We start from the raw sequence: 12631 nt of genomic DNA, 5'->3' as shown, positions 1-12631 counted from the left end.
TAACTAATAAAACATGGCTGACTTAGGAAGATCAGCACTGCTTTCATGCGATTAGGGTGAATATTTATCCAGCTTGCAAAAACTGGGGTGAGCAGAATCAAATCACCACAGAGCCATGGCAGCAGGGACGTACAACAGTGGTATATGCCTCCTAGTACACCTACTATCCTATCTTTTGCATTTCAACTCTCACAAGTGATCAACAGTTTCACTGAAATATCTCTGCTTTGTTACAAAGCAAACCCAATACGAAACAGACAGAAGGCTAACAAAAACATCCATTTAAATCAGCAAAAGTACCTTTAAAGCCTATCATTAATTGATATTTTTTTTTAGGACTAGAAAGGGCAAGAGAACATGTGTTACACTTTGCTAAAGCCTCCCTCTATAGGTTAGAGACAGCCGTAGCAAAACATCCTGAATTGCTGTAAGAAAACAGCTGCAGCAGAACAAAGCTTTATGAAAGCATACCGATATGTGTAAGATCAAAACCAGATTTTGCTCTTACGTGTCATAAGTGTAATACTCATGTTCAAACTGGTGGCAGGAACGTGGGGTCACTTCGTATACACCTGTAAACATTAAGTCAAGGAATGACCCGCTGAAAAATTCAAGCTTACTGTGTTGACTGAATTCTCAAGATCACATGAGACCTGAGGTATGGAAACAATTACAAAATTTGACTACATATCTACTGCCTTTCACATAAGACACTTTTAAATTAATTCACCTCTCTTCAGTCATAGATGACTATTGGAAGTTGCATGGCATTTCTAATGCATGCTGATATAAAACACAATTAGGTGTCACTACGGATAAACATAATTACAAACACAACAAACCAAGCAAGCTCAGAAGTAACCTACTATGGTCCCATAGCTGGTACCCTTTGACTGATTATAGAACCATTCTATTATCATATTGTGAACGAGACCATTGGCTCTAAGGATGAAATGTTCAAAGCTGAAAACTGAATTAAACCAAACATATTTGTTAACTGTTTTGCTAAGGGGCCATAACAGAGAACTAGCTCTAAGACATTAAAAGGAGAAAAAAAAAAAAAACAAACACCACCCTGATTTTAAAACATTATTTTTTCCTAGTGCAGATAACCCTGTGGTACTTTTAACAGCTATCCCTCAAGAACCCTGTATTGAAATGAAACTTCAATTTGTCAGTCACATTCTAATGTGACTAATAAATAGAACCCATGTGAACAAAATTACTTTAACGTGCTCTTCATTCATCAAAGATCAAAGCCCTTCACCTAGTCCAAAAAGGAAAGAAATTATTTTCCTTCTGGAATCTGTACTTAGATGAAGGGCTAAATAGTAGGAGAATTATAAAAATGTAGAACAGAGCATTTATATACAGATGTAAAAACAACGCCTCTCAAAAACCACAACAGATTTTTTTTCAAATTCCCAGCAGTATTAGTTGACCGGTTCCGTTTTTTTTTTTTTTTAAACTAACATTTTAGAGCTGTTACCTGGCTTTGAAAGACAGAATCTATTAACTCCTTTGGACAGGTTATAAACACCAACGTTCTCTGGTCCATTTCCATCCTGATAAAATTCCTGTGAAGTCACAACACAATTCACTATTAGTAACTACCAAACAACAAGATGAAAACAGTATCTGCCTGAAGATACATTAATGCTTCTCTTTTATAGCAGCTAACAACGCAAGACCATCTTACCAAATCTAAAAGACAACTCTCAAAAGCCCTCTAAACATCAATGTTGCTGTGCTATATGACTCCCTAGAGACATGAGAAAGCCTTGATTCCAAGCATAATCCAATCTACCTACACAAGTTCATTAAAAAAATACAAGGATGTTTGTTACCTACGTACCAGTGTAATTGCATGAGAAAGAGAACACCTCAGCATATATCCAGTCTGCCTGAATTCTACTCCCGAAACATCTTCCTCCATGACTTCCAACTCCAAAGACTTATTCTTCCAGCACCAGTCTTCATGTACAATGCTTACTAGAATGCACACCACACAAAGCATTTTAGTAATGTAAAACCGTGTGAATAAGGACAGGTTTTGTGGTATAAAAAGCTTGTATCACTCTAACTTCCCTGGCAATAATCTTCAAAGCCAGATATACAACAATGACTGTAATAACAGACCTGGCTCGCAGCACTGCAGCATCACCAGGAATCCAGCACATCTTGTAACAAAAAAGCTATTATATAAAGGAATAATGAAGTCTGGTCACCCTGGAAAGTTCTGCGATGTGCACTACCATTGTGATAAGTCAAAGAAGGCTAAAGGACATCAGACCCTAACTCCAATTTCACCTGGCGGAAAGATGTTCTGACTCGTCTATAAAAAGAGCATCTGTATATACTCCTTCTACACCTTTCCCTGGAAAACAATTTATTTTCATAGTAGGTCAAGGCAGGCTGGCCAAAACATGTATTGCTCTTAGAAGAGGTATTCTGGAAGCAGAAGAACTAGGGTGTGCCCCTGTTCTTAGGCTTGGGACAAGGCAGTTCATGACAAAGCCTCTTTTCCTCACTCCAGCCATACAGACTTATGGGGAGCCGTTACCTGTAACCTGACAAAAGGGTTAAACATACAAGACTAAGAAAACTTGAAGCACTGGTATACAGTTCTCTCAAGTTTCACAACTCGTTCCATGTTGGGCATACTGTAAACGGTATCCATAATAACAGAAGTATACAGATTAAGTCAGAAATTTAGCTACTAAGGTAACACTTCAGGCAGTTCCCCATAATCCTACCTTTGTATTTGCCAGGTAGCACATTTTCAAATGTGAAGGCCACTGAGTCTGTGTTTCCAGAGAGCTGCAGGTTGCGTTTTTCACCCTGGCGGCTCACAGACTGTAATGTCACCATCAGATCACCACAAGCATCTGTGCAGAAACAACAGCAGAAAATGAGACTGCATTCTGTCTTTCCAGCTTTGCCTCCAAAACCCCGCTACAAGCAAGCTGCACATGTACTAAGATCAAAATGATTACTCTCTTCCAGTAGAGAACATTTCCAATTAAAACTCTTACTCTTCTTACTTAAGCACGTGTTTACCAGTGCTTTTTTGCATTCTTTAGGAAGTTCGAGACTGTTAGTCATATCCTTTTATCTAAAGGCAAGTTAACAACCAGAGGCCAACAAAATCCCTGGGTCCACCTCACTCGGCAAAGACTACAGGGCCCAGAAAACACCTGAGAGAGAAGACCAAGTGCAGAGAGGATTCAGAGAGGGAAAAGGAAGAGGTAAAAATGACAAAAGTCAGGCTACAATCACCAACTGCTGAAATCAGTGGGTAATCAAGGAAAACGGCAGGAGAGAGGACCTTATACTAAAATAAAGACAAAAACCTTATGAAAGACAACAGAGATTGCAAGCTTCTGTTAACAGCCTGAGCCTCTATCCTACAGGTTTTTACAGGCACTGCTTTTTTTTTTTTTTTAAATGTCTTTTTTGCCTCCAGTACTTCTCTGATTGACGTACAGTACCCCTAATCTCAGCAGGAGCATTTCCTTCCAGAACTTAACCCATCTTCTGAGGAAAGCAAACAGGGCAGAATTCCTTCCTGAGGAAGGAATGCTTGTTTATTCCTAGCAAGTATTAAAAATAGGTACATAACTTTACTCCAAACTTTATTAAGGTACCTTATTAGGCTCTAAGGTCTCCCAAAAAAAGAGCTGCTTTACCCATGCACTGGAAGTTAATTTACTTATCTGCTCATGGGGCTAACCACAGCAAGTGTCTTGATCTAAAAAATAATTGTTCACACATGCAGTGCTAAAGTTCTCTGTTCCCATCTCTACTTCACTTTCAAAATTTACTCACCTAAACAAGAGATCTTCCCTGAGACAGACGCCAAAAACTGAGAGAAGGTCACATCCATTACTGGTCTGTCTGTAACAGTAACAGGGAACATTCTGGGTTTCAAAGCCAATCCTGCTCTGGTCTCAGCCTCTGGAATAATTACCTGTAGAGTATACGACATCAAGACATCACCAGCTTTTAGATACCAGTCCAAATACACTCACTCTGCTGAGTTCAATACACTTATCAGAAATTAGAAAATTGAAATTTACTGTAAATCCCAGGCAAAGCAAAAACCAGTCTCCCAAATATGCTTTTCAAAATTATGTACCAAAAATCCTCCAAAGAACTGCAATAAAACTGAACTAAAAATTGTCCAAACAGCTCAGTTTCAAAAGCCTGAGTGAATTTCACTTCAGGATATACTGCTGCTTCTACGTTAGGCTGTTTCATTACCTATGAGGACAGTTAGAGGCCTTCTAACCATGCACTTCCTTCTCGCCCAGCCTGCACTATCTCCCACAATGCAAAATTCACTGTGGTTTTGCTACAGGTTCCGCTGTGACCTATAATCTCAGGCACCATTTAAGCACCTGAGAAAGGAACACATTACATGTTTCACTCACAGGATAACATAAATACAATAAGAAGTGATCTAAGGGACATCACAATTAAGAGGAAAGAGAAAGAGGAACTTTCAACCCCAATGGCCTGATCTCCTTTGAACAAGCATAAAGGACAAGGAGCACGGGAATCTCAGCTTACTAAGAAACCAAAAAGAAAATAACTGACATTGTTTAAATACTGCAAACAGGAGGAAAGGACCAGGAAAATCTACATTCCACTTCTCAAATTTTAGAAATTAAATGTTAAAAATCTTCTAACACTTCATGGCAGTCCTACAACGAAGAAACAGAAGCTCATTCTTACCTGAACATTGTATGTACCCGATTTTGCCTTAAAACAAAATGCTCCATGAGGGTCAGTTTCTGTTGTAACCAGTGATGCCTTGTCCTTGTCTTGAGGCATCATCGTTACCTTGTATTTATTAATCTGTTTGACTGTGTCAGGGAAACGAGTTACTGAGATCCGGCCACACACACTGAATCTGTCAAGTAAAAGCCAGCCGTCAGAATAAATATCTTGATTTGACAAAACTCATTAAAAAATACTTGTTTTAAAACTTCCTTAAAAAGTAAACCTCACTATGTTGAGGTACTAACACGTGAAGCAGTTACTACAAGCAAACACAGTGGAGCTAGTGCAAACTCACATATCATTAATGGGATCTTTTCTTTTACAATGAAGTCACCGTGACGTTACGTTATGTTTTCATTTGCAAGCAACTTGCTTCACTCTTCCCCAACACCAACCCAATCACTTCAAGCCTTTTTTATTTTTTCTTTTTTTTTTTTTTTTTGGCTAGGCAGGCAATTGACTTAGAATTGCCATCCCTCAGGTTTTAAATGGTTTGAAATGTTTTGTGTCAAAGACCTCAAGTGTAATCGGTAATTCACTGGAACACTACCCTAGTACACCTACTTTTGTGAAAACACAAGACAAGATGACAAATTTGAAGCTGTGAAGTTTTACTTTTCACCTTCAACAGTACAACATATTTAGCGACTGAAAAAAACTGTAACCACTTAAAAGCATGCAAGGTTTTTTTCTAATTAGCTAGCTAAGTCTGCATGAGCTAGTTGACATTTGCCTTAGTAAATTCCTAGTTTTCACTTCTCCAGAAGGTTGCCACTATTTTCTCCTCCAGGAGAAGCTCCCGGACAGAGAACCACACCCCTTTTGTCTTCCCCAGCTCACACTTACCTCCCACTACTGCCTTACACTGCCAAAACCACCCTGTTACCATTACACAGGCTTATGCCCAGCAGTCAAAGAATCCCAAACAAGAAAAAGACAATATATTTAATGACAACTATGACCTTGAGAGTGGTGGGTAATAAAATGTAGATGTTTGGTACAACACTGGACTAGAGAGTTATGCAACTCCACTCTTGCACAGAAGGAGGGTATCTGAAGTGCTGCATCAGCAGCAGAAAGCCTCTCTGTTCCTTTCTTGGTTCACATACAGTGCTGCAATTGCTCAACATATCCATGTCCTTGCGCCTTCATTTGCAAGGGAGAGGTTGTTAACAGGGTGCTCTAAGCCTTAACTAGTATTGAGCAAAATACTGTTGACAAAACAATACCTTGCACTGACACTGTCCTATTTACCTTGAACTTCTTGAGAAGTTTTAGCTCCTGACAACAATATGCAAGTCTGGGCACGACATGAGAAAGGATCGCCCATTTTCAAGACCTGGTCCACATATCAAATTACATTTTTATCACACCACCAGTACTTACCCTGTTGCAATGATGTTTGCTAGCTGAGGTGTATTTGGTGCAATCTTCACTGTAATAGTATCAAAGAAGAGATGCTCTTTCCTGGCATGAATTGTGTATGTACCTGTTGTTATGTTCTCAAGGCGGAAAGAGCCATCAGCTTTTGTTTTTACTGTAACAAATAAAGAGATGAGTTAAAAAACAGAGCATGTCTTGACTGTCTATCCTTATGTGTCAAAAGATAATTTACACTGCACAACAAAGAAACAGTATTATGCTTTCTTACTAGACCAACCTTCATTTCCGTATTTCAAAGCACAACTTGGCATATGGTGGAAAGGAAACAGACAAAATTTTCTACAGCAAAACAAATGAACACCTAATAATCTCATCTAAGCCAGAAAATGCAAAATTAATCAACCACATGAAAAACAGTTTAATATTTCAAATAAATTGCAATAGAAATAGTGTATATTATCCTGAAGGCTTAATTCCATCTCATACACTACTCCTGCATTTAAGCTTAACACGGGCTTCACTGTAGCAACAAACACCAAGACCACTGCATACCTTTAATCTGATTGTTCAGAGTCACAGTGGCATCAGCAACTCCTTCTCCTTCAGGGCCATTCAATACCCTGCCTGTGACAGAGAAACCCATCACATGGAAAACAGGCTGAAATAGGAAAATAGTGAACATTAACTTTTACTCAGTAAAAGCAAACTCACACCTACAGCAGTCAACACCGACTGTTTTCCCCACACACACACACACATATAAAGGAAATTTATTTCCAGCTTTAGGAAAAAATATTACCAGAATAATCACAATGAAAGTACATATCAATCTCCAGGCATACTGTTCCCCTAAGTACAGGAACAGATTCTCAATTTATCCGCATCAGTACAGTTCAGAAGGCCAAAGTCACAGATTATAATGCCATTACAGAAGGCACTCTGCAAACCATACAAACTTGCAAATCTCTTGAGAAGAGCCTGAATGAGTAAATTTAAGCAACCTGAAGTATTATTGCCTGTTTGCATCACACACACGAAAGTGAATGTAGTAGGCAGCTTTTCCCCATTTTGTTTCTTCCTAGTAAAAGGGACTGAAATGTAGAAATACAGCACAATGCCAGACACTGTCTTCTACCTGCTATACAAGAGGGTATGCATAACAAATGTCTTCAAATTTCTTACAAATAAGTTTTTCCATAATACACCTGCTTTCTGCTAAGATCAGGTATAGCTTTACAGGAATGAACGGCACAAAAAGATTATTTCCTCTGAATGCCTTACCTCAATTTGTAAACTGTCATGCTCTACAAGGAAGTCCAGTCTAGATGGAGCAACATCAAAGGTAATTCTCTCTCCCCTGTAGAATGGTATCTGAAAGAAGACACATCATTTTGACTCCTAAGAAGCTATGACAACAGATTGTTTACCCTTTCCCATGTCCTTATCACCATCAGACACCGCTACGAAGGGTCAAATGGGCCACAAACTTTCTGGAAAAAGTAACTTGGAGGGGTGGAGATAAGAATAAAGGCAGTATTTCAAGACTGTTTGATGGAAACCATATGAAATTATCCAAAGAGACAGAAAAGTAATCCTCTATTCAGAATACAGCAGTGGTAGTTGGACGTGCAAGAGCTTACAGACAGATAGGAAACTCTATGTTCACCAGAAAGGTTAAAGCAATGAGAGAAGTTTGAATCCCCCTTCGAGATCACGCAGACTGAGAATGCAGAACAATCATTCTAGGCAGTGCACAGACAACTGTGCCCTCACACTACCCGGACATAACAGAGTGGGCAAAAAAGAAAACAAAGAACTTAAAGCACACAAGGTCTCTGTAGTCAACTGAAACTTTCAGTCTCCCAGCAGCCCTAGGTGTGGTTCTGTGACTGGCCTGTGCATTCAGGTAATTCAGAGCCTGATTTGCAAAGAAGTCCTTCCTCAGAAACCACACCACAGAGCCCTATCACAGCAACTTACTTGACTGTCATATACTTTAGGTTGGAGGTTCCTATTCCAATTATGTCATCCAATTCAAAATATTTCAACTATTTCTGTTTTAACATCTACAAAGTTATGCATGATCTAGTTTAGAAAATGAAAGTTAACAACCTAACAAATAAACAAGCAATGAACTTTCTAGGTACTTACCACAGTGTATTTCCCACTTGGCAGAGAAAGAAAGCTGAAAGATCCATCTTCTTTTGATACAACATTGCACAAATAAGATAGAGACTCATCTCTTGACTGGAATCCATCCACAGGAGAAATATTGCAGCCCACAACATCCTGTAGCAATAAATGCAACACAGCTTTTTTTCCCATGGGAGAACAGAGAAAATAATTTCAGGGAGATGTAGGAGGGTTCAAAATACTATACTGTCAATGAAGGATAGGAAGTACAAAACCATTTTAGAGGAAAAGTTTGACAGCATGGCTTACAATTCATGTATAGGAAAAAGAGGAAAAAACAACAAATAATCAATTATGGTAACAAGGACAGAAAACTGGAAAATTCAACATCCTCCAGTACCCGAGAAATGTACTGCCTGTCTTAATATTAATTGACTTCAGTTCTGTGGACAAGGTTAACATTACAGAACAGAGCTCTACTCTACATAACAAATCACAGTACACGACCAAATGTTTCACACTTATTTCATAACACACTTTTAAGGTGGCAATAGAAGCTGTTGAACTTTGCCTCCACATCAAGAGGGCAAAGAGCAATTAAGACCTCATGCTGAAGACAAATTACAGCTACTGTACAGCGAGTTTCAGGATTTGCCTGGCAAAATCTTGTGTCTTGTGCCAGAAGCTGGTCTTTCACCATGGAGGAGTGTCATCCTCATGAGGGAACCCATTTAATAACCAACGTTTAACATGCAAAAAGGTGTAACTGGAAAAATATTGCCTTAAAATTGTAGCCCTTGTCCTGGTTTGAGCGACACAGGACTAACTTCTCTTCTAATACTTGGGAAGACTGCATTTTTAGAAGACTCTAGTGTCTGAATTTGGGAAAATATTCACTTTCTAGCCAGATATGGTGTGTGGGTTTCAAGGTCTCAGTGTTTTCAAGCCAGCCAGGTACAGGGAAGAGGAGAAGTGAGACCCGGGCACTTGACCCAAGCTGGCCAACAGGGTTATTTCATACCATCAACGTCATATTCAATATAAATTAGAAAGTTTGCCGCAAAGTTCTCTCTCTCCCTTGATGGCTGCCATCCTGAGAACTTCGTGCCCTGGTGCCAGACTCCTGAGGTCTTCCCTTCCTCCTGAAGCCACAGCGCTCACAGTGTTCAACATTTGTTGTCCACTGCTGGGAGTGCGCAGCTTCCTACTTATATAATTGGCTGACTATAATCTTTGCATGTTCTGTATTGGTGTCGGGATCAATATTGGTTCTTTAGTGCTGTTAATGTTAATTATCTAATCTTACTCTATTAAATCTGTTTATACTTCAGCTCCCGGGTTTCCTTGTTTTTCCCGATTCTCTTTCCCGAGCAGGGAGGGGTCATCAGGTGATAGAATGAATGTCTAAACGACAATAAATTGTTATGGATCTCTCAAACCATAACACCCTTAACCCTGCTGACCTACAGGGAATACACACAGATCAATACCATGCTATGAACCATATTATACTTTGCACTTGTTGCTTGCTTCAGTTCAGGCCTTAGTCTTCTATGTCCCTGAACAGCAATTGTTAAAGAACCTGGTTGTTTGAAAACAATAATGAAGAGTTCAAGAGAGTTGAAATTAAAAGAATTTTCCAATTTCTTGTGTCCAAAATATATGTAGACCTTAAGCCTCAATTTTGCCAAGATTTAAACAGATAGCCATTGCGTTACAGATCCAAGTAATTCCATGGACATCATGTGAAAACTCAGCATGTACACAAATGTTGTATTGCAAGGGCCTTGTTGGAAAAAAAACAAAACAAAACAAAAAAAAATTCAGCTTGAGGGGTTGTACAGTTTATGTTTTCTATAAGCCAAGCTCAACAAATGACAGAGATGAGTAACAGGGCAATACAAATCTAGAAGCTACTTAGATGCTTCTTATTTACATCCATACTCATATTGAAATGGTACCAATACACCATTACCTCTTTAGTGACTGAAGAAGAAAAAAGGAGAAACATAACCCCTTTCATTGGTTCTCCATCACTCCTTACTGACCCAGAAACATTGTAGCCGGCAACAATCAGAGGGCTAGCAGCATAAGCGTTAGAACTTGTCACCCGTACCACTGTGTTTGACTGAAATATACAAATGCATACATTTTCATCAAAAGTAGGCATTAGATCTCATTTACAGCACCTAAATAACAATCAGAAGCTGTATATTCAATAACAGAAACAGAAGCCAGAGCAGCAGTACTCAAAGAGGGTCCACAGGCTACTCAAAACACAAAGACTCTTTGCAAAACAGCATTTTCCCTGTTTTATTGATTTAGGAATTGGTCAGGATCTCAGAGCTCCTCAGAAAGCAAGCAACCTGAGAGGGAAGGATTACAGCGTCTGCTATAATATTCAAACTCCTGCAAAATATATAGGATTAGATGACCAAAAGCAAGAGCTCATTTGCCAATCATTCCCTGGCTGGCCCCACTATCACCAAACTGGGCCTGCCTGAGGCAGTTTCTTGACTACTTAAATTAAATTTATGAAAACTCCATTAACCCTGTCCACTCACAAAAACCCTTCCTCACACTAGTTGATGAAGACAAGGTCTAGCAGATCCACCCCCACTAAACAGGTAAACCAGAACTTTTGTAGGATCTAACCTCTTTCAACATCCAGGTAGGATGAGATGCAAAGATTTCATATTCGCCAGGAAGCACTTTAAAGAAAGCAAACCTGGAAGGCAAGAAAGGGGTTTTGTCTCTTCAGAAATAGTCATAAACATTTGTTTAAAGAAAAACGATTCAGACTCTATACACGTTACAAAAAATATTTCAGAACTAAGATAATCACAGTCGATATTGCAGAACTGAAAGAATCTTGTGTAAATGAACAGTATGCACCACCCACACTCACTTTCCTCCAGGTTGTGTAATAGTTGCTTGTATGTTTATGTCACTGCCAGCATTTCTCAGTACAACCTGGATTCCAGCAGGACCTAATGTCTGACCTTTGCTGAGAACCTGACAAAATGAAGAGAAACCAGAGTATAAATAGATAAAAATAACTCGCAGAGCTGAAGTAAAATGTTTTTATGAAGGCAGAATTAGCGTAAAATGGAATAAATAAAGACAAAGGAGTCTAACCTTTCCATTCACAGAAAACCCCGTGAACACAAAGTTAATATCACCTCCCTTTGTGCAAATATCATTAATGCCATCCACATGGATGTCTACACTGGTTGGTTCTGGAAGGGAAGAACAATGAAACAGCACTGTAGTTAGTTAGAAAGCAATCATGAAGCAATTTTACTTTAGCTTTACAAATGCATTAACTCAAGCACAAAAGCATTGCTCTGGAAGTCTTGCCTTAGCAAAGTTAAAGCCCCCAAAAATCCTGGTGTTCAAAACCCTCTTTCCCCCACCCATTGCAGCCATTTCTGTCAAAACCCCACATTCCTTCAAATCAGTTCATGTGTTACTTTGTCAGTGTCTACTGCGTAGCTTTATTTTCCCCTGGCACAGTAAGTACGTTTTAGCTATTAAAACTACAGAGCAGGGCTTATCTCCTTTGAAAAGCACTTGATTTCTCCTGCCAACTGCAAGTTAGATAGACTTAAGTCCCACATTGCAGATACATTGGCCTGTTGTAAGAAGACATATGAGCACTTACCGAAACTCCACCCTAGGGGAGGCTCAATTTTAAGAATGAAATCCCCCTAAAAATGAAAAAGCAATAACTGTCTTCACTGATCTAAATTCAATTTAGCTAAAGGATGAAAGAAAGAAGTCAGAACACAAGCACCATGCCGCAGAGAGTAACACACAATTCAGGTGGCCCATTCTCCTTTCCTCCTACCTATGATACTCTGGTCAAAGCAGCAGCAATATCTGCCCGGACAGGCTGGGATGCTGGGCTCACATCCAGCCAGCTAGGAGCAAAAATTAAGAATCATCATGTTTATACTGCTTCCAGACCAAACCTGGCTCGTGTTCAAGCAGCTTAGTGTTAGAAAGCGTTCAAATCTCTCTACCTTCCCCAACAGATGCGCTCTAAATGAGCCTTTAGTATTTCCACCGGGAGGTCCTACTCAACCATTCTGCCCAAACACGGGATAACAAAATTTCAATCCTATTAAAAGCTCTGCACCAAAAGGGTATTAACCGACAGAGAGATCCTCTTTAAATCAGCAGGCACCACATATGTTCTGCCACATATGTTCTGAAGTGCATCCACGGAAAGGCTCAAAGACCTAAGAGCGAAATCGCCAAGATTAGAAAGCATCTTACATTCTTAGATCGGGAAGGGAAGGATTTGGGAAAGATGACTTTTAAAGGT

At 39.4% G+C, this 12631-nt stretch overlaps 1 protein-coding gene across 1 annotated transcript in view; it reads right to left on the bottom strand.

Annotated features, from left to right (window-relative positions):
- Nucleotides 1-12631, bottom strand: part of LOC309677532 (BOS complex subunit NOMO1) — a 29879-nt gene that overhangs the window by 16016 nt on the left and 1232 nt on the right. The window contains exons 3-17 of the mRNA XM_082490351.1: nt 11966-12011; nt 11440-11540; nt 11210-11316; nt 10957-11029; nt 10277-10429; nt 8320-8457; nt 7450-7539; nt 6721-6826; nt 6172-6322; nt 4738-4915; nt 3829-3970; nt 2757-2888; nt 1856-1992; nt 1490-1577; nt 509-572 (exon numbers count right to left, since the gene is read on the bottom strand). Coding sequence (XP_082346477.1) covers nt 509-572; nt 1490-1577; nt 1856-1992; nt 2757-2888; nt 3829-3970; nt 4738-4915; nt 6172-6322; nt 6721-6826; nt 7450-7539; nt 8320-8457; nt 10277-10429; nt 10957-11029; nt 11210-11316; nt 11440-11540; nt 11966-12011 — 1706 coding nt within the window. The remainder of the gene's footprint in view (nt 1-508; nt 573-1489; nt 1578-1855; nt 1993-2756; nt 2889-3828; nt 3971-4737; nt 4916-6171; nt 6323-6720; nt 6827-7449; nt 7540-8319; nt 8458-10276; nt 10430-10956; nt 11030-11209; nt 11317-11439; nt 11541-11965; nt 12012-12631) is intronic.

Source organism: Vanellus vanellus (assembly GCF_965231255.1).
Source record: "Vanellus vanellus genome assembly, chromosome: 14".
Classification (NCBI taxonomy): domain Eukaryota; kingdom Metazoa; phylum Chordata; class Aves; order Charadriiformes; family Charadriidae; genus Vanellus; species Vanellus vanellus.
Note: the sequence above shows the minus strand (reverse complement) of the source record. Positions and strands in the feature narration are given on the sequence as shown.